This window comes from Zootoca vivipara, chromosome 3, assembly GCF_965207765.1.
Source record: "Zootoca vivipara chromosome 3, rZooViv2.hap1.1, whole genome shotgun sequence".
In the NCBI taxonomy this organism is placed as follows: domain Eukaryota; kingdom Metazoa; phylum Chordata; class Lepidosauria; order Squamata; family Lacertidae; genus Zootoca; species Zootoca vivipara.
The window spans coordinates 8,256,892-8,275,923 of NC_142586.1; the positions used below are offsets into that span (position 1 = coordinate 8,256,892).

General features: G+C 45.4%; 1 protein-coding gene and 2 long non-coding RNA genes across 8 annotated transcripts in view; 2 read left to right on the forward strand and 1 right to left on the reverse strand.

The window, feature by feature from the left end:
* Nucleotides 1-4,446: 4,446 nt before the first annotated feature.
* On the forward strand, nucleotides 4,447-10,095 carry LOC148686154 (uncharacterized). Of its 2 annotated transcripts, none has more exons than XR_015949296.1 (2): nucleotides 4,447-4,566; nucleotides 8,460-10,095. It is a non-coding gene; the product is annotated as an uncharacterized LOC148686154 (long non-coding RNA). The 2 variants fall into 2 exon arrangements; XR_015949295.1 differs by having other exon boundaries at nucleotides 4,518-5,138; nucleotides 8,460-8,976.
* Nucleotides 6,827-15,698, reverse strand: LOC132591876 (uncharacterized). 4 transcript variants are annotated; one of them, XR_015949292.1, is made up of 8 exons: nucleotides 15,323-15,698; nucleotides 14,843-14,924; nucleotides 14,507-14,580; nucleotides 9,345-9,480; nucleotides 8,977-9,070; nucleotides 8,814-8,902; nucleotides 8,547-8,699; nucleotides 6,827-7,007 (listed from the first exon to the last, which is right to left on the reverse strand). It is a non-coding gene; the product is annotated as an uncharacterized LOC132591876 (long non-coding RNA). The 4 variants fall into 4 exon arrangements; XR_015949291.1 differs by lacking the exon at nucleotides 8,814-8,902; XR_015949290.1 differs by lacking the exon at nucleotides 8,814-8,902 and having other exon boundaries at nucleotides 8,547-8,766.
* A 187-nt stretch (nucleotides 15,699-15,885) lies between these two features.
* Nucleotides 15,886-19,032, forward strand: part of WDFY2 (WD repeat and FYVE domain containing 2) — a 41,402-nt gene continuing 38,255 nt past the window's right edge. For both annotated transcript variants that reach the window (XM_088667159.1, XM_060272374.2), the window contains exon 1: nucleotides 15,886-16,137. Coding sequence is in view for 1 of the 2 variants with exons in the window: in XM_060272374.2 (XP_060128357.1) it covers nucleotides 15,995-16,137 (143 nt within the window). In the remaining variant the exon portion in view is untranslated. The remainder of the gene's footprint in view (nucleotides 16,138-19,032) is intronic.

Consider the following 19,032-nt stretch of genomic DNA (forward strand, 5'->3'; position numbering starts at 1 on the left):
TAACCAGATTTGCCCTGCCGATACAACCGATACTGATTTTAGAACACTGTATATTCTAAAACCCACAACAATGAATTTATCATTTGTGGGAGATATGAAAATTTTGAAGGTTGCTATCCCACTAGTTCACAAGCTTCTTCTGATCGGGGGAAACGCCTTAAAGTTTGTACCCAGCAAAGTTACACACACAAAAACAACTCTTGTCTTATTTAGAAGAGCTACTGCTTGAAGGAGTAGCCTGATGGCATGGATCAAAATATAGAAGCTTTCGCTATGACTGAGGTGAACTGGAGCACTGTAAAACCTATCTGATAAACAGGCAGAGAATCCGAATATTTGTACAGTATTTGTTTTGCCGTCTGGAAATATCTATGGCAGGGTTCTCCATAAACATTACTAAAATGAATCTCTCTAGCCCAGCCATAAGCTCAGCCCTCAAGGCCAGGGTGGTATCTAATGGCTGCTCAAATGGAAAGCGTGTTGAGAAACTAAGGCAGTGTTGTATAGTGGTTAGAGTATCAGATGTGAGGGCGATCTGGCTGTGACATCTGTCACCCCATTGATCCCCAGGGTTGATTCGGCTGATCTGGCTGGCTAGGCGGATGTCCCCTTCCTCTCTCACCGCTCCATGTGCGTCCCTCCCAAAGCTGCGCGCTCGGTGGAAGAGGACGACCATCCCAGATAGAAGGAGTGTTCCATTCTTCAGTCAACGGTATACGATAGCTGCGCTCCCCTGCTAGAACCTCCATACAAGCTCAAGGTTAGAGTATCAAAATACCACTTGGGAGACCAGGGTTCAAGACCCCACTCAGCAATGAAGCCCGCTGGGTCACCCTTTACCAGTCACTGACTCTTAGCCTAAACTACCTCACAGGGTTTTTGTGAGGATAACATGTGAAGGGGGAGATATATGCAGCCTTAAGTTGGGATATATATGTAATTGCTGTTTTTCTAAAAAAACCAACAGGTGTCAGAATTCCTCTCTTAGAATGGCAGTGGCACCCACCTGAGAGGTGTCGGAACTAAGTTCCTGTGAATTCCCTGTGAAAAAAGCCCTGCTTTCTCTTCCACCCCAGAGGATGGCATGGACTGTGTTGCATAGAGCTGCAGTCTTGGGGTTTGGGGTCATATTGATCATATGCAAGATCCCTCCACCCAATTTTAGATGATTTCCCCATTGCATTGCCATTCTGAGGACCCTCTGCAGAAAGGTTGGGTATGCAAGCTGCCTTCTGCTTGTTTAACCATCAGATGCAGTCAAGGACAGATCTAGAACATCTGCATTTCTTTTGCATGTTCAGACCATTAAACCCCCCCCCTTAAATAAATTCACACAAGATTCAAATTTTTGGTTTGGTTTTTGGCAGAATTTAGGCAACTTTATTGATTACAGCAAGTGAGTGGTTGCATAGGCTCTGGTTTGACTAGCTCCCTGCACTGTTGCAGGTAGCGCCGACCCAGAGCTCTGTCGTAGGTCAGCCAAGGGTGAACACCTGGAATGGCAGAAAGCCAAGGACATGCTATGTCCACCACCCAGATGTTCCCCTGGACTCACGCATGGGCACAACCCCTCGCAGGGTTGACCAAACCATTGAGTCCCTGGATTCCTTAAACGGAATACCTCATCACATAGGGATGGCGAGAGCATTCCCCCATCTCTATCACCTGAACCAGAGCCTATCTGCAACCTTACAAGTTGTGACGATTTGCTACGTGGCAAGTGAAACCCAAATGGCACCAGCCGATCAGCCAAGTGGGAGAAAATTCCTGCCATGCCCCTGCCCCAACGACAGATGACACACAGCAAGGTCAAGCGCGCAAGCCCTAAATATAGGGAGAGGTGGGTGGGTGTTCCGATGCACTGACCAAGAGAGAAAGCTCAGGGTCACGTGCATTGGCATATATAGGTCCCTTGATCCATTTGGCTAGCGTCCCATTGGTCAGATTAAACCCAGCAACAAGGGACCTACCAATCGGGTGTTCAGGCTATCCAATTGTACCCACCCACAACACAAGGGTTTGGTTGCCAGGTCTCACCGCAACACGTGCCCTCTTTGAGGGAGGACACGGTTTATCGCTCTTGATAATTATTCTTTACAGGACCATTATAAGGTGTGTGCTCCATCCTACATCAGCCATTCTTTGTTAGAAGAAAAGCTGTTTGGCATAAGAAAGCCATGCCTAATGTTTTCTGCAAATAGAAACCCCAAGGAAGCCAGCAACCCATGTTATCTAGCTGCTCTGCTAAAAATTACACTCTTTTCATCACTGATCCTGTGTACACGTTGCTTCATACAACAAATATGCTAGTTTGTATGGCAGGTTGTGTGTGTGTGTGTCTGTGTGGTTTTTTTTTAGTTTCCTGCCAGCTGGACTGCTATTGTAACTGGTCAAAATAATGGGGAAAGGATTGAAACTCACAAGTGATTTTTCATTTAGCTGAACAATTCACTTGCTACTCCTTATATGAAGTGTATTCTTATTTATCAGGAGGAGTGGGGAAATAAAGTTGGCTTTCTGGTACATGCTACAGTTTAAAACTGCAGTTGGCTAAAAGGTAGCATCCTGTCCAATGAAAAGATTTCCAAATGGAGCACAACAAATTCTTAAAATCTGGTATGCACCCAACCCATCTTTCTAGTTCAAATACTGTAGCAGAGTACTCCACTTGTACTTCACTCTTTAGCCGAAAAAGCTCTGTTGTAAACAAAATCTGCCCTTACTGTATTCCCTTATGGGGTACACAAGAGCCCTTATAGAGTCCTTTATAGGTTTTCCATCGGTAGGAGAAAATAACAGAGGCCAACCAGAGAAAACTGAGAAGCAAAGCAGCTAGTAAGCCTGATCTTTATTGAACTGTTGCAACAGGGTGCTCCCTTCACAGGCAGGAGAAAAGAGGAGGACCCAGAACAAAGGTGTGCCTGCCCTTATATAGACATTTTGAAATTCCCTGCCCTGGAGCTCAAGACCACCCCTCCATACATCATACATACACCACAGAAGGGGTGTAGCCCAAGACCTACATCACAGAAAAGGCGGTCTACATCAGAAATTTGAACAACGTTGTTTTTCCTTTCTGCCAGGTTATCTGATAATGCCTTATCTGATTGCCTTTCCTGGTAGTCTGTCCATTCCTTTGAGATGGTACAGTAATTATAGTACTTAATTCCTGAGACAATGGGAAGGTTCCCTCACCCCTCCCTCCTTGTAGAGAAGCATTTGGTCAGTTTGGGAGTTAAAATGGTTTCAGGACTGTCTTCCTGTGCTGCTTCACACATGTGGCCCATACACCTATGTACTGTACGTGTTCGCTTGGTACATTTATGAACCTTTATTAGATACTGTACAGTACAGTATAGGAGTCCTGAAAATGAATTGTGCCTCTTAGGGCACCACACATTCAGCAGTGCTTGGGAGAACAAACAGGGAAGGACAGGTCTCCTCCTTCCACCTTAGAGATTTATAAGAGAGAGAGAGCGCTTTGTAGAGCTGCACACTTCTGGTTCTGATCAGAAACTTCCAAATGCAAGTTAAGAATGGTGAGGAAACATGGGGGGGGGTGTCAATAAATCATGGCAGGTTGACAGTCGCTTTCTGCATCGCACTATGATGATATACAGGGATGCAGGTGGCGCTGTGGGTTAAACCACAGAGCCCAGCCTAGAGCTTGCTGATCAGAAGGTCGGCAGTTCAAATCCCTGCAACGGGGTGAGCTCCCGTAGCTTGGTCCCAGCTCCTGCCAACCTAGCAGTTAGAAAGCACGAAGTGCAAGTAGATAAATAGGTACCGCTCCAGCGGGAAGATAAATGACGTTTCGTTGTGCTGATCTGGTTCGCCAGAAGCGGCTTAGTCATGCTGGCCACATGACCCAGAAGCTGTACGCTGGCTCCCTCGGCCAGTAAAGCGAGATTGAGCGCCGCAACCCCAGAGTCGTCCGCAACTGGACCTAGTGGTCAGGGGTCCCTTTACCTTTATGATGATATAGTGATGTTCACTTCAAGAGCCTGCTTCCGCTCTGGTTGCTTGAATAGAATTAGGGCGACATTTCTTTTCAAAAAATGATTTTATATGTTTCCATCCCTGCTCCCCAAGGGTTTTAATATGATTTTTCATTCTAGAAGGAGAAAAGATAGTCTAGTTATGGGGATAATTTTATTTTTTTTAGGACAGTAAAGGAGGTGTGTGAAAAGGGAACTGTGTGAATAGACTGCATAAACACTGTACGTATTCTTAAAGCACATTGGGAGCACATTCTTTGTCTCAACGAATTATGGGCATTGTAGTGTACCCCTCAATTCCCAGCAGCAGCGCCCAGAATTCTTTAAGCGGAAGAAACGGATTCCCAATGTGCTTCCGAGAGGCGCTCGGGAGCCGGTGGTGGCGTTGGAAAGCCCTTAGCCCCGCCTCCCTCTGCCCCCGCCCTCTCTCGCTGGGCCCGCCTCCTCCGTCCGAGCATGCGTGGTCGGGCGGGGCCTGGCCGGCTCCGGGAGGACTCGGCTCTCTCCGCCCCTTGGTCCCCCCTGGCGGCGGCGGCGGCGGCGCTTCTTCCCTCGCCCCCGGCGGAAGGTGAGCTGGAGGGACGTGGCGCAGGCCGGGCGAGAGGGGGCCGAGGGCGCCACCCTCCCGGGGAGGCCCGGCAAGCGCAGAGGGACGGAGACCCTGTCCGAGGCGGCGGGCGGCGGCGCTTTCTGAGGCATCCCGTTCTTCCAGGGGCGCCTCCTCGGCCGGGGGAGGGAGGGCTGTCTTGGCTCCCTTGGCCGATCAGCATCGCCCCCCCCCCCGGAGAGACCATGGACAAGACACTCAAGATGTTGGCTTTGGGCCCCCTTTGGCTCTCCCCCCCCCCCCCCGTGGCCAGAGGACTCGGGTCTGTTCTGCTGCCCCCCCCCCCGGGGCGGCTGTTGTAACGCCCCCCACCAACGGCTGGATTCTTCCCCATCCTTAAGCGCTGCTTTGGTGCCCCTCTTGCAACTGCAGATTTTGGGGGTTCATGGGAACTACAGGGGAAAGAAGCAGTAACTTTGCATAAGTTTATTCTGGATACAACTCAGAGGTTCTTCTGATATACGTCTTTTTAAAGAACACAGTACTGTATAACATTCTGAAAATGGCAAAAGTGGATTCCCTAAAATGGAGAGGTAAGCCATTGCTGTAGCTGGCAGGATAGCATCAAACAACCAGGACCAATCTAATTCACGCACACTGTAAGATGTATAAAAATTCAAGAAGGAAATAAATAATGTGAATAAATAGGCAGAATGTTGTATGTAGCACAGTCAGTCTTGAACTGGGGTTTGAATTTTAAAAGGAGAATTTGTTTGTTGGACTAAAGGATTCCCACCAACCCCTTGGAGTTGCCATGCTTTGTGCTTTGTCTCTCGCCTCTCCCCCTGAGGTTCTGCTAAATAAAAAGCATCACAATACAGTCACAATCTACCTGTATTTTCCATTCTGCTACAGAAACCCTTGTTTGTGATCACACAGACCCTAGTCTAAGTACATTATGCACTTAAGTCAGTTGCACAGTTCTTTGAGAGTTTGGAGAGTTGGAAGGGACCCCCCAGGGTCCTCTAGTCCAACCCCTTGCAATACAGGGATCCTGTCCTGGGAACCACCAGGCTTCTGGTTAACAGACACACTGAACTATTGCACAACAGAGAATTAAAGGTGTATTCTGCCCTTTGTCAGAAGATCTCTGGACAGGTAACAGCATAAAAATACAATATTAAAACACAAAATGTGTAAGAAAAACAAAAGTAGAACAAAACAATAACCCCCTACCTCCAAGGGATATAGGATGTTGGTCAGCCAAAGGCCTGGCTGAAGTTTTTTTTAAATATTTTCTTTTTCAATTTTCAAAATAACATTTTTCCTTTTTTATATACATATCTAATCCAAATTTTTATATATCTTAGCCAGCTTTGCTGGAGTGAAATACCATCGGTACATCATTTTCATAAAATTTTCTTTTCGTGAACTATAGGCCGTGAGCTTTAGATTCTCTTTCCACAGCTTTCCCCATGATTCAGGCGGAATAGTATAACCTATCTCTTTTGCCCAGTGTATCATTACAGCTTTAACTTATTCATCTTTCGTCTCCCATTCCAACAATAGTTTGTACATTTTTGATAAGTTTCTCATTATTTTTCAGTAATTCCCTTTCAAACTTTGAGAATTCCTTCGCAAAGCCCTTCAAAGAGAAATGTTTTCATCTGGTGCCTTAAGTGTATAAGGAAGCTCCCAGGGGAGAGCAGTCCTGGTATAACTTCACTGAAATACCTCACAGTAAGTGGAGGTGCAATACAAGAAGATGCAGCAATGAATCATAGAACTGTAGAATTGGAAGGTACCCCAGGGTCATCTAGTCCAACCCCCTGCAATGCAGGAACTTTGTGGCAGCAGGGAGGGAACATGTAAAATCATTTTCTGAAAATAAGAATCTTCACAATTCCATTCAAGCAACCAGAGCGGAAGCAGGCTCTTGTCGTGAACATCACTCTGTATATCACCGCAGTGCAGTGTAGAGCAATGCAGAAAGAGATTGTAAACCTCCCCTGATTTATTGGCATTTCTCCCATGTTTCCTTACCATTCTTAACTTGCATTTGGAAGTTTCTGATCAGAACCGGAAGTGTGCACTTATATAGAGCTCTCTCTCTCTCTTTCATATATCTCTAAGGTGGAAGGAGGAGTTTTGTCATTCCCAAGAACAAATGCAGCCAACCAAATGCCTGTGGGAAACCCACAAGTAGGATTCGAATGCAAGAGCCCAAAGGCATTTTTCAGAAGTTTATAACTGCTATAACAGAAGAGAACCACCACAGAAATGGCAAAAAGCATCTTTTTATTTACAGTCATAAGTTTCACATAACTTCCTCTTGATAGTCACAAGACTTAAAGCGTCCTATTAATGCTTTATGATTTTATGGGAATGCAGATACATGGAAACGTGGATAGGACAAGTTTACTCTATAGGATTTGTAAGTCTTCCTATAAACAGGGCTGAACCTGTAAAAAAGAAGAAGAAATTATTATTGGTTTCTTCAACTTCATTTTATAAATGCTCATACTGATGTAACTTAAATTTAATTATTTGTATAGAACAGGGTGGGGAGGGGATGTAGAGATGATTAATGAAAGTCAGTCACATATGGAAAGTGGGAATGGGAAAGATGTTCATTAGCAGCCTTCACTTCTAGACAAAAATTATATAACTATATAACTGGGTTAATAGAATGAGGAACTGCTAATCAAGGAACCACCCTGAGAAATACAGATTAAGGGTGGTATAAAAATTTAATTAACAGCAGCAATAATAAAAGGAAGAAAATGGTTTTGTATGGGCATTCCTCTTAACCTGCTGTGAAAAGGGAAATACAATCAATTTATTTGGTAAGGTGATGGGGGAAAGGGTACATATATATATATATAAGCAATTCCCTTTCGAACTTTGAGCATTCCTTATATGTAATTTTTTCGTGTGTTTTTATCCTTGTTAACGGTCCAAGAACCTGATTATATAAATAGTTCAAATAATAAAAAGGAAAGGTCAGCAGAACAGCATCTGCTTGCATTCGGAAGCTCCCAGGTTCAGCCCCTGACATCTCCAGGTGGGAGAGAATCCTGCCTAGAACCATGGAAAGGGGCTGCCGACCAGTGCAGACAATACTGAGCTAAATGGACCAATGGTCTGACTCAGTAAAGGCAGCTTCTCATGTTCCTACCGTAATAGCAGCTCTTCCCTTTTCTTGCAATGTCTCCCCATGTGCTTCTTATCAACCTGGGTTCCAGAAAGAAGGTGTCCTGCAGTCTGTTTAGTAAAGTTTACATCTCAAAGTCCTGGGGCTAAAGTTCTGCATTGTCACTTTACCTCCAGTGCTTGTGGGAAACCATTCATTTATCTGAGCTGCAGTCCAGTTAGGCTAACTAAAGTTAGAAGACTTATTTCAGGGAATGAATAATAGTTTGAAATGATGTAGTGTTCCTCCTAAATATCTAATGCACCCTTCGGACCTCCTGCTCATGGGGAGAGCCAGGATTTATGTTGGGGGGCAGGATCTGCAATCCTGTACCCACTTTATTTGGGAGCAACCCCCATTGAAGTTAACAGGACTTGCTTCTGAGTAGACATGTATGGGATTATGCTGTAAATTAGCCACACTTACATATATCAATGAGACTTAGCTGTGACTAACTGATTTCAACAAAGAGCCAAAGTGTACACACCAATACATGGCTCCATGTGCATTTACAGAATCTTGTTAAGGGTTGCTGGGAATGGCAACTATGTGAGGAGTAAACTACAGTGCCCAGAATCCTTTGAGGGAAATATTAATGTACTTTCAAGGTGTAGCATGCACATGTAAAGCCCATTGAAGTAAAGAGCATGGAAAGAGCATCCTTGTGAAGCATACTCACAAGTAAGTATGATTTGTTTTGTTTTTATATGCTTTTCCCCAGGACAGGATTTCTTGGACAGCTGTAAGGTGAAGTTCACAACAGCATGCACTGCTCACCGAAAAGCTGTTTCTCAGAAGGTTGCCTTACCATGAGTGCTGTATCTCAGAGCATGCTGCAGTTGGGCCACTGTTCTCCCTTGTGCCCAAAGAAAGAGATACGCTCACTGGGGATATGGCGAGGTTCATTCCGTGGTGGAGCTCTTATTTTCTTCTCAAGCTGTTGGACCACAGCAGGAAGTTTCTGAACATGGACATGGAAATAAGCATTACCTTCATGTTTCCTTTTGTTCTCCATCAGAGGGGCAGCTCTACAGGGAAACAAAGGGCCACATGCGATAAGATTATTTATCTAAACCTCAAAATAGGCCTCAGACAGAGACCACATGGTCTGAGGGATGAAAAACGTTGCTGACCCTTCCTCTAGATCTTCAACGATGAGCTCTTCTGAAAGGAAAAGAAGAGAAGGCTGGCAGTTAGAGAGACTTTCTTATATACAGTGAAAATATTCTTGGAAATACCTTCATGTTGTCTTGGGGCTTTCTTGAGCTCCTCCAATGAAGGAGCTCTTCCGCCATCTTTCTCCACATGAGGAAGGGAGGAGGTGTGCAGAACCTACAGGGAAACAGAGCCACATGTGATATGTTTATTTTTCTGAACCTCAAAATTGGCCTCAGTTACAGAGAGACCTTAGGGCAGTGTTTCTCAACCAGTGTGCCTCCAGATGTTTTGGGACTACAACTCCCATCATCCCTAGCTAGCAAGACCAGTGGTCAGGAATGATGGGAGTTGTAGTCCCAAAACATCTGGAGGCACACTGGTTGAGAAACACTGCCTTAGGGACTAATATTATTCTGAAATCAACATCTATATGCTGAACTTGTCTTACCTTTTGTGTCCTCTCAAAAAGGGGTCCAGAGGGGGATGCCGAGGGTGAGGGGGTGGGCAAGGGGGAGGTCTCTGGGAGAGGGAAAATTCTATTCTTTCTCCCCAGTCAGGAAAACACTTTTCTGAGTCTGGAAAGCCTAGAAAAGAAAGAGGAAATGGGTCTCACAGTTAGTGCTCTCTAACACCTCTATGCTAGATGAATTCTCTATCATCAAAGAATTTAGATGCTGAAAGAAATCCTACTTACATGTCTTCCCCCTTCTCTCACAAGCACAGAATGATCCAAGCATAGGAGATCCCCAGGCCTTCTAGAGCTCTGGTACCAATGAGCCAGCAGAGGGAGGTGTCACAATGAAACTCGTGACCCAACAACCTGGGCCCTGAGAAAACTAGCAGCCACAAGCACTGCTCCTATTAAGTGACACTACTGTACTAAGTTTTCTCATATGACTTTTCTTCCATGTTCCACTTTTTATAAATATGCAAAATGTGCCCATTCCTTTGGATTCCAGCTGTAGTTGTTCCTGCACCTACTGAGCACTAGCTATCTCCTATTCCTGTCTTATACAATCCAACATTTCTCCCATGAAAATGGGATGGCTTCTGTAAACCTAGGACTGTCCCTTGAAAATAGGGATACTTGGCCGGTCTGCTGAGGTGCCCAGATGGGGGACCACCAGGGAACCCATGATATGGTGCTTAGAATTATATAGACAAAAGTCCTGTGTAAATAAATACATACATAGACACAATGTCCTTTTTGTCTTTTCTCACACAGAAAGAAGCCTTCTGCGCACGAAAGTGGACCTGTGGGCCTGAGCCTCCTAAATGGCTCTACTTGGGAGTACTGTAACCTTTTCTGGCCCCAGTAGAAATTAGTTCTTAGTGAGCATGCTTGAGATTGTGGTATAAGGAACATGACACTGCTGTCAAGAAAGGGGAGAGCTAGCTTTACTCAAGTTTGCCACGTGTTGGGGGGCTCTAAGAGCAATCCCATGCTTGGGTGGTACATCAAGAAAGTTTTTTAAAATGTGTGTGGCACAGTGAGGGAGACAAAGAGAAGAGTTGTGTCATTCACACATCATTAAAAATGCCACACACATGATCCAGTAGACACCTCTGGAACTTGTGCACAATGGCTGCCACATCTTGCTGGGCTACACAACTCCCAGCAGTTCCAGCCATCATGGCCAATGGTCAGGGATTAAAGGAGTTTTCCTCCACTAACATCTGGAAGGCACCACATTGGTTACCCCCAAGTATTAGGGTGTTTAAACCTTAATGTCTGAGAGTTCAGTCAAGGTTCCCCATCCACCCCAGTGTGTTTCACAGCTCTTTCCCACTAGCTGTTCACATCAGCATGGTTTCCTTAATGTCAGATATGTTTCTGTTTGCGCTTGCACATGGGGACATTGACAGGCCAGGGATGTCTTTGCCTTATGCAACTGTTGTTCACACCTTGACTTGAGGCTTAAGGACTCCAATCCGTTTGAGAAACCATATCAAACAGTTGGATTTTAGAACAGGATACATAGGCATTCTGTATGTCCATTGAACAAGGATTAAAAACCCAGCACTGAAAACAGTGAGTGCACACAGGAAATGGCACTGTGAACATCAGGATTCAGCCTACACAGTCCTCGGCAACAAAAGTTCCCGCGGCACATTCGTTTTTATACTTCATTTGAAATCTGGGATTTGGTGCAGGTGGTTTCAGTATCTCTGCCTTGAGAGTACCCTCCCCTACTGGCCCCTCCTTGGTGGCTTTCTGAGATAACAGTTTTAGGAAATTTAACGGGCTGAAGTTTTTTGTTTTTGTTTTGATGTTTTAAAGGTTTATAATGGTAGTTTTAACATGTTAATTGTTTAAAAATCGTACCCTCCAACATTTATCTGATGAAAATAGGGACTTTCCATTCCATAATGATAATTTCCCTATTTATACCCCACACATCTTACTGGGTTGCCCCAGTCACTCTGGACAGCTTCCACCATATATATAAAAATCATTAAACATTTTTTTTTAAAAAACCCTTCCCTGTACAGGATTGCCTTCAGACAGCTCCGGGGTCAGATAACTTCAAACTCTCCTACATTTCTCCACTATTCCCTACCCTGGTGTTTGCAAGTACAGTCATACCTCGGTTTAAGTACGCTTCGGTTTGAGTACTTTCAGTTTAAGTACTCCACGGACCTGTCTGGAACGGATTAATCCACTTTCCATTACTTTCAATGGGAAAGTTTGTTTCAGGTTAAGTTCGCTTCAGGTTAAGTACTGACTTCCAGAACCAATTACACTCATACTTCGGGTTAAGTAAGCTTCAGGTTGAGTACTCCGCGGACCTATCTGGAACGGATTAATCCACTTTCCATTACTTTCAATGGGAAAGTTCGTCTCAGGTTAAGTACGCTTCAGGTTAAGTACAGACTTCCGGAACCAATTGTGTACTTAAACCAAGGTAGCACTGTACTGCTAAATGCCTCATTATTTGCGAGGACTGCGGCAAAATAGGTCAGGAGGTCATTTCCGTTTTCCTCTAACTCAGTGTAGTCTGCCGCACACAAGCAAAAGGTCAGAGGCAGGAAAATGCCCATGTGGCAGCTACAGGGGCCTTAGGTAAGGGGGAACAGAAAGCAAAAGTGAAGACGCAGCTACACAGCGCCTTCTGGATATATTTTGATATTCCCAACTGAAAGTAGCCCATGAACAAAAGGACAGCTAGCACTACCAGCCTCAAGATGAGGAGAAAAACGTGCCCTTCAGCAGCGATGTCTAGTGCTTAATTTTTCCCCATGGAAAGATTTTGGTTTCACAAGTTCATTAGTAACAATGAATGGATGCAAACTGCAAATACTGCATTAGGCAAGCTTAGCAATTTCACCATTCAGTTTTGCTTATTAAAAACTAGTAAAATAGACACACTAAATAAGATCACTCTCTAGGGCAGGGATGGGGAACCTCTGGCCTACTAGATGTTTCTATTTAGCCAAGCTGGCTAGGGTTGATGGGAGAAGTATTTTGGCAACATCTGGATTGCCAAAGGCTTCCCACTCCTCTAAGGCACCAGCAAGTTTTATTGTGTAAATTATCCTATGTAAATTGCCCTAATCTGCATAGGAAAAACCCCACATTACTGGCCCTCAGATTTGTGCAACAGGAAGGATGGCAATGGATGAGCATTCCTAACCCTGGCAAGAAGACGCAGCTCACAATAAATGAGCTGGCAAGAATGGAAGTTGAAGAGCTTGCACTTTCTCCAACTCTTAACAGCGCCTTTGAAAACTAGCATTACAGAATTACAGAACCATTACTGAACAGTGCTACAGCTAGGAATTTCTGTCCACGGGGCAGGCTTCAATACACATATTATCAAGAAATCAATATTGAAAGTGTGGGAGAAACATAGACGTTTATTGGAACCCAAAACTCCAAAATGGTTATCACCAGTAAAGATAATTACAACAAAGAAATTAAATTCGGATGGAAATTGGGAAAAATATAAAGATCTAATAGAGGGAAATCAGGGAGAATTTAAAGTAAATTTTTTGAAGATATTAAACAGTATCTAACAGGATGGCTCCAATATCACCAAATTTGCAGTAGATTTAATGAAGATAAAAAGAAAGGATTTAGAATTGAACCCTCCTTATTGGATATAAATTTATTACAAAGTAACCGGAAAATTATCTCCAAAATGTACAATACACTTTTGGAGTGGGAGGTAAAGGATGAAATGGTGAAAGAGACAATGATAAAATGGGCAATTGACTTGGGGAAATCTATACAAATGGAAAAATGGGAGAGATTATGGAAAACATCATGGAGGTTTACAGCGTCAGAAGGAATTAGAGAAAACATGATTAAGATGTTTTATAAATGGTATTTGACGCCAGTGAAGATCCATAAAATGTATAAGACCAAGGACAATTGCTGCTGGAGATGTCATAAGGAGGTGGGGACCTTTATTCATATTTGGTGGCATTGTGAAAAAATAAAACCATTTTGGAAGGAAATATTAGAGGAATTAAAAATAATATTCAAATAAAATATTTTAAAAAAAACCGGAGTCTTTTCTACTGGGAATGGTAGAGGAAGATATAAGTAAACAAGATGAAAAAGGTATTCCTCTACGCAGTGGCAGCGGCGAGGATTCTAATTGCCAAAAATTGGAAAAAAGAAATCCCTACTATCAGAGAATGGGAAGAAAAGGTGATCAGTTATATTGAACTGGCCAAATTAACAAATTCAATTAGAGGGGGGGAGTATTCAAAAATAATTGGGAAAAATTTGGAGACTATCTACCGTAACAAAGCTTGGGTTTATTTCCAATATTCTGTAAAGATCCCAAGATGAAAAGTAAAAGAAAGCAGTACAATGGTGGGTAAAAAGATTAACCTGGGAGGAAGACAAGTGGAAGTCAATATAGGTAAGAATCATTCGTAATTAAAAGAGGTTATTACATCGTTCATGGTTATGACAAGATGAATTGTATTAGGTATTTGATTTAGATCCTTATTAGTAAATGTTAGCAGTATGTTAGGAGACATGAAATGTATAATTTCTTTGGTTATATACTTTATGATTTATTGTTTGTATGTATTTTAGTTGTATGCTTTTGATCGGAATTTCAATAAAGATTATTTTAAAATTAAAAAAAGAAAAGAAAACTAGCATTACTGAACAGTGCTTCAGCTAGGAATTTCCGTCCACGGGGCAGGCTTCTAATTCTTTGCACAAACCTATCTCTGAACTCTTGGCACTGTACAAATCCATATACCTAGTAAATAGAGTATGAAAAAAATCAGGAGTTTTCTCAGAACACCACCCTTGATATACTGTAAACCGCCTTGTGATCTTCAGATGCAGGACAGTACAGAAATTTAATAAATAAAATAAATTAATATTTAAATGTCTTACTCATGATTATAGAAATGCTGTCCATGGGATCCAAGCCCCCTGATCAAGGTCCCCTAGTTATGTGAGTGCTACTGAATGCAGGAATAAAATCTGCTTGCAACTTGCCATTTCCTGTACCATAGATTTCAGCTCCATTCATCTGCCATTTAATCAAATGCTCAAAAAGAAATTCTCAGAACACATAGGCCTGCTTTGGGAGTGGATGGGGGCACATCTTAACTAGAAATCTTATCATGTGTACTTACTGAGATTGTGCCGTTATCTAGACCGACAGACAGCCTCCTTGTTTCTGGGTTAATGCACATGCACGAACACGGAGCTGAAAACGAACATATTGTTGAACATAAGACCTTTACTGTTCAAAGGAAAATCAAGGCAGCTTTATTACAGTGTGGGAGACAGGGGCAGATGGGATGGTGTGTAGGAAAATAAATTAGAGCTAAGCACAACTTCAAGATGCAGAGAAAATACACCAAACAATATTGGTAAGGGAGGATTGGTATCCCAGGCAGGATCAAAGCTCCTGATTCTCAATAGGGAATTACTTTTGCCAGTTTCAGAAGGTCATAAATCAAAAGTACCTTAAGAGTTGTATCCAGAACAGACTTCCTCTCACGCAAAGTTACTGCTTCTTTCCCCTGAAGTTCCCATGAACCTCAAAATCTGCAGTTGCAAGGAAGGCACCAAAGCAGCGCTTTAGAATGGGGAAGAATCCAGCCGTTGGTGGGGGCCGTTACAACAGCCGGGGGGCAGCAGAACAGACCAGACCCCTCTGACTGGGAGGGCGGGGAGAGAGCCAAAGAGGGCCCAAAGCCAACATCTTGAGTGTCTTGCCCATGGTCGGGGGGGGGGGGGGCGATGCTGATCCCAGGTGTCCTGGCCAAGGGAGCCAAGACAGCCCACCCTCCCCCGGCCGAGGTGGCGCCCCTGGAAGCCGCCTCTGAAGCGCTGCCTCTGACGGAGTCTCCGTCCCCCTCGGGCTCCCTGGAGCGTGTCCCGGGAGAAGCGCGCCTCCCCTGGGGCCGCTTTTGCCCTGCGTGCGCCCCGTCCCTCCGGCTCACCTTCCTCCGAGACGACGAGGAAACACCAGAGCCGCCCGGGTAACGGCGGGGTTCGGAGAGCCAGACTCCACCTGGCCCAGCAGGAGCGGGGAAGAGGGAAGCGCCGGGGACACCATAGGGCAGTGATGGCCAAACTTGGCCCTCCAGCTGTTTTGGGACTACAATTCCCATCATCCCTGACTACTGGTCCTGTTAGCTAGGGATGATGGGAGTTGTAGTCCCAAAGCAGCTGGAGGGCCAAGTTTGGCCCTCACTGCCACTGCCATAGGGGGACCAAGGGGCGGAGAGAGCCAAGCTGGATTCCTCCCGCAGATGCTGCTGCTTCGGGAACCAGGAGCCGACCCGGTCCGGCCCGGCCACGCATGCGCGCTGCAACGGAGAACTCGGGCGAAGAGGGGAGGAGCTACAATTCTCAGCAGCAGCACCCGGAATTCTTTAAGCGGGAGAAACGGACTCGAAATGTGCTTCAAAGAGGCGCTCGGGAGCCGGTGGTGGCGTTGAAAAGCCCTTAGCCCCGCCTCCCTTGGGCGCCGCCCCTCCCCTCTGCGTCCTCCGCCTCCGTCGCAGCGCGCATGCGTGGCGTTGGTCGGTGTAGGGGAGGCTCCTGGTTCCCGAAGCAGCTGCATCTGCGGGAGGAATCCGGCTTGGCTTTCTACGCCCTTTGGTCCTCTTATGGCGGCGCCGGCACTTCCTTCGTCCCCGCTCCGCCGCCGGCCACTGCTGCTCGGCCAGGTGGACGGCTCTCCGGACCACGCCGTGACCATGGCGGCCCTGGTGCCCAAGGAGGACGGCTTCCTCAGCGTCTCGGAGGACAGGTGAGCAGGGACTCGGCGCAGGGCGTCGGGGCCGAGGGCGTCAGGCTCCCGGAGCGGCCCCAGGGCGCGCTTCTCCCGGAGAGGCGGGAGGCTCCTGGCCGCAGCAGGGGCCACAGCCGGGCTCCGTCCGAGGCGGCAGCGCTTCATGAGGCAGCCCGTTCCAGAGGCGCCTCGCCTCTGTCGGGGCCACGCAGAGGCGCCCCTAGGCTCCCTTGGCAAGGAGGGGGGTCAGCATACCCCCCGAGAGACCATGGACAAGAAACTCAAGATGTTTGCTTTGGGTCCCTTTGGCTCTCTGCCAGTGACTACCCCCCCCAAAAAAATATGGGTCGGGTCTGTTCTGCTGTAACGGCCCCCACCAGCGGCTGGATTCTTCCCGCGACGAGACCCTACCATTTGGGACGCCCCCTGCCTCTCGCACTCTATCCTCAAGCCTTGCTTTGCTGCCCCCATTGCAACTGCGCTGGTCGTGTGGGCAGGTGGCTTCTTAACTACTTTGAGGAAGAGGGGAGAGGCACAGTTTTTGCACCCCGTGGTCCTGCGCTGTAAACCAGGTTCTGTGGATGGAGTGCCTGCTTTCCATGCAGAGCGCTTCAGCTCAGGTTCAGAAGCTGGTACAGTATTGAGTGTGGGCCAAGCTCCCATCTTCATCCCTGGGGAGCCATTGCTGCTGGGGAGTTTAGTCGTTTGACTCCATATAAGGCAGCTTGGTATGTGGGGGGCAGCTCCAGATTGAGGGTGGTTCAGGCTGTTGCCTTGCACAGAGCGCCAAGCGAAGGGGGTGCAAAATTGAGAAGATCCATTTGGATTCTATTCTTGACTGAGCTCTTCTATTCTTGGGTATTTTTGATATGGACTCCCAGGAAAGTTGAAAGGCTTGCAGGTTCTCCTCAGAGGTGCAACACAGAAGCAAAAAATGGTACAGTATTGGTTTACCTGCTTGCGTATCTTGTCTTCTAGCACAGCAATAATACTCCCCCTAGAAACCTGCAGCCAAGCAGTTGGCTGGCTGGTTCAAATCAATACGTGACATTTAATCTCACCACCTTCGCACATTGTCTGATGGCTTGCATTGCCCTTCCTAGGTTGCTGAGTACTGCAGTCCCAGAAGCCACAACAGGCAAACTTCCTTTTCTTCATAACTGTTTGTTGTTGTAGTTTTGTCAGGATCGAATTACCATTGGATGTGGATACATAACAAGGCCCTGATCACCTTTAAAATGGGAAAAAAGCGGCTTGAGATGGGCCAGTTTAGGAAAAAGCTGCAGTGTGAGGGCTGCTTTAGCCTTTCTCTGCCTGCCACTTCTCCATTCCTTTCCAGCCCCAACTGCTTCCCCCTCTGTGCAGTGCTGAACCCATGTTTGTGAGGGTAGAGTGTGGAAACAAACTGGAAATAGCTTGAGAGGGAGGAATCTGTTACTGCAGATGGAGGGTGGAGGGCTTTCCCTGCTCATTCTTTACTTAAAACAGCCCTCTTCCAACAGTGTTCTTTTAAAATAAGTAGTAGATGACGAATTGTACTTTCATGCATCTACTTGCAATGTTGATGAGACAGACGCTTGCTAAGCCTGCTATACTGTGAGGTTTGGTACCATTTGCACTTTCTCCTCCAGCTCCAGCAGTCATTCTTTCTTCAGAACTCTGTTATACATCTCTTCTCTTTTTTTGCTGATAGGATAAATGTATGTGTCAGCTAAGTGGAAACTTGGAGATTGCAACTTGAAATGTTGTCTGTGGTATGGTGCAATGCAGCTTGTCATGTTCTCAAAAGTTCCTTGTCTCGCTGGAGCCTTCTTCCCCTGTTTCTCTGTCCGTTCTATGCTATTCCTGAAGTCTCACTTTCCAGCTCTTCTCCCGGGTTCCTCTTTTTTCAGTCCATGCCTTGCTGCATGCTTCCACCCGCCACCTTGCCTCTGGCCTCTCCACCCCTTCATTTTACTATCTCCTGTGATCTCTTTCTAGTTCCCGATAAAGCTCTGCCTCTCCCTAGGGCCTGTGTGGTGTATTAATCTTAGCCAAAATGACAAAGTTCTTTTTCAGCCTAGAAGTTGAACTGCAACTCTGCTCACTCAGCTGTTAGGTAATAATCTGTCTGGGGCTTTTCCATCAGAAGTGTAATACGATATAGTGAGTACCCCCCTTTAATTAAAAAAATTATAGGCATAGTTTCTTTTTGCGTATCAGTGTCTTTTTTCAGGGCACCAATGTGCTTGCGTTGTGTTATCATTAAATATTTGGGCAGCCCGGTGACTGGTGATTTCACAATTGCTGAACACATTCTGGAGGTGCTATCATTATTGTAGTGTTAAAATTGCTATCTTCTCAGGTATTTAATTACTTACCAAAAGGCATCTATAAATTACCTTCCTAATCAGTCTGCTATTTGAGACATTAAAATAAAACTTTTCATTTGGAAAGTTTGCTGGGAAATAATACATTCTTGTGGTTGGCTTTCTTATTTTAGTCTATTACCCCAGCCTGTCAAAAACCAACCTCATTTTATCTTTAATCTGCATTAGCCACAGAAGTTTGTTGTGAATTGAAAACAAAAACGCACCACTTACTCAGGCTAATATATATTTCGGGTCTACGAGCCCAATATTTCAAAATAATGTGTAGGTCGTTTTCAGCAGTGGTTACAGATGTAAAAGCTCAGTTGCAAATGGCATATGCTAGTTTTGTGTCACTGCGCTAATCCTTTAATGTTTCATGATGTCTGTAGTTAAGACAAGTTTTGTAGTGTAGAGGTTCACAAACTCTTGGGGTGTTGTTTTTTTGAGGTACAGGATCTCTTAGAGCTTCACACAGTACCTTCCTAATACACAAAACTTGAAAATAATGCACCTTTCTCATAGGCTGCTTGTTCTGTCTGGGGATACACTCACAGCTCTGTAG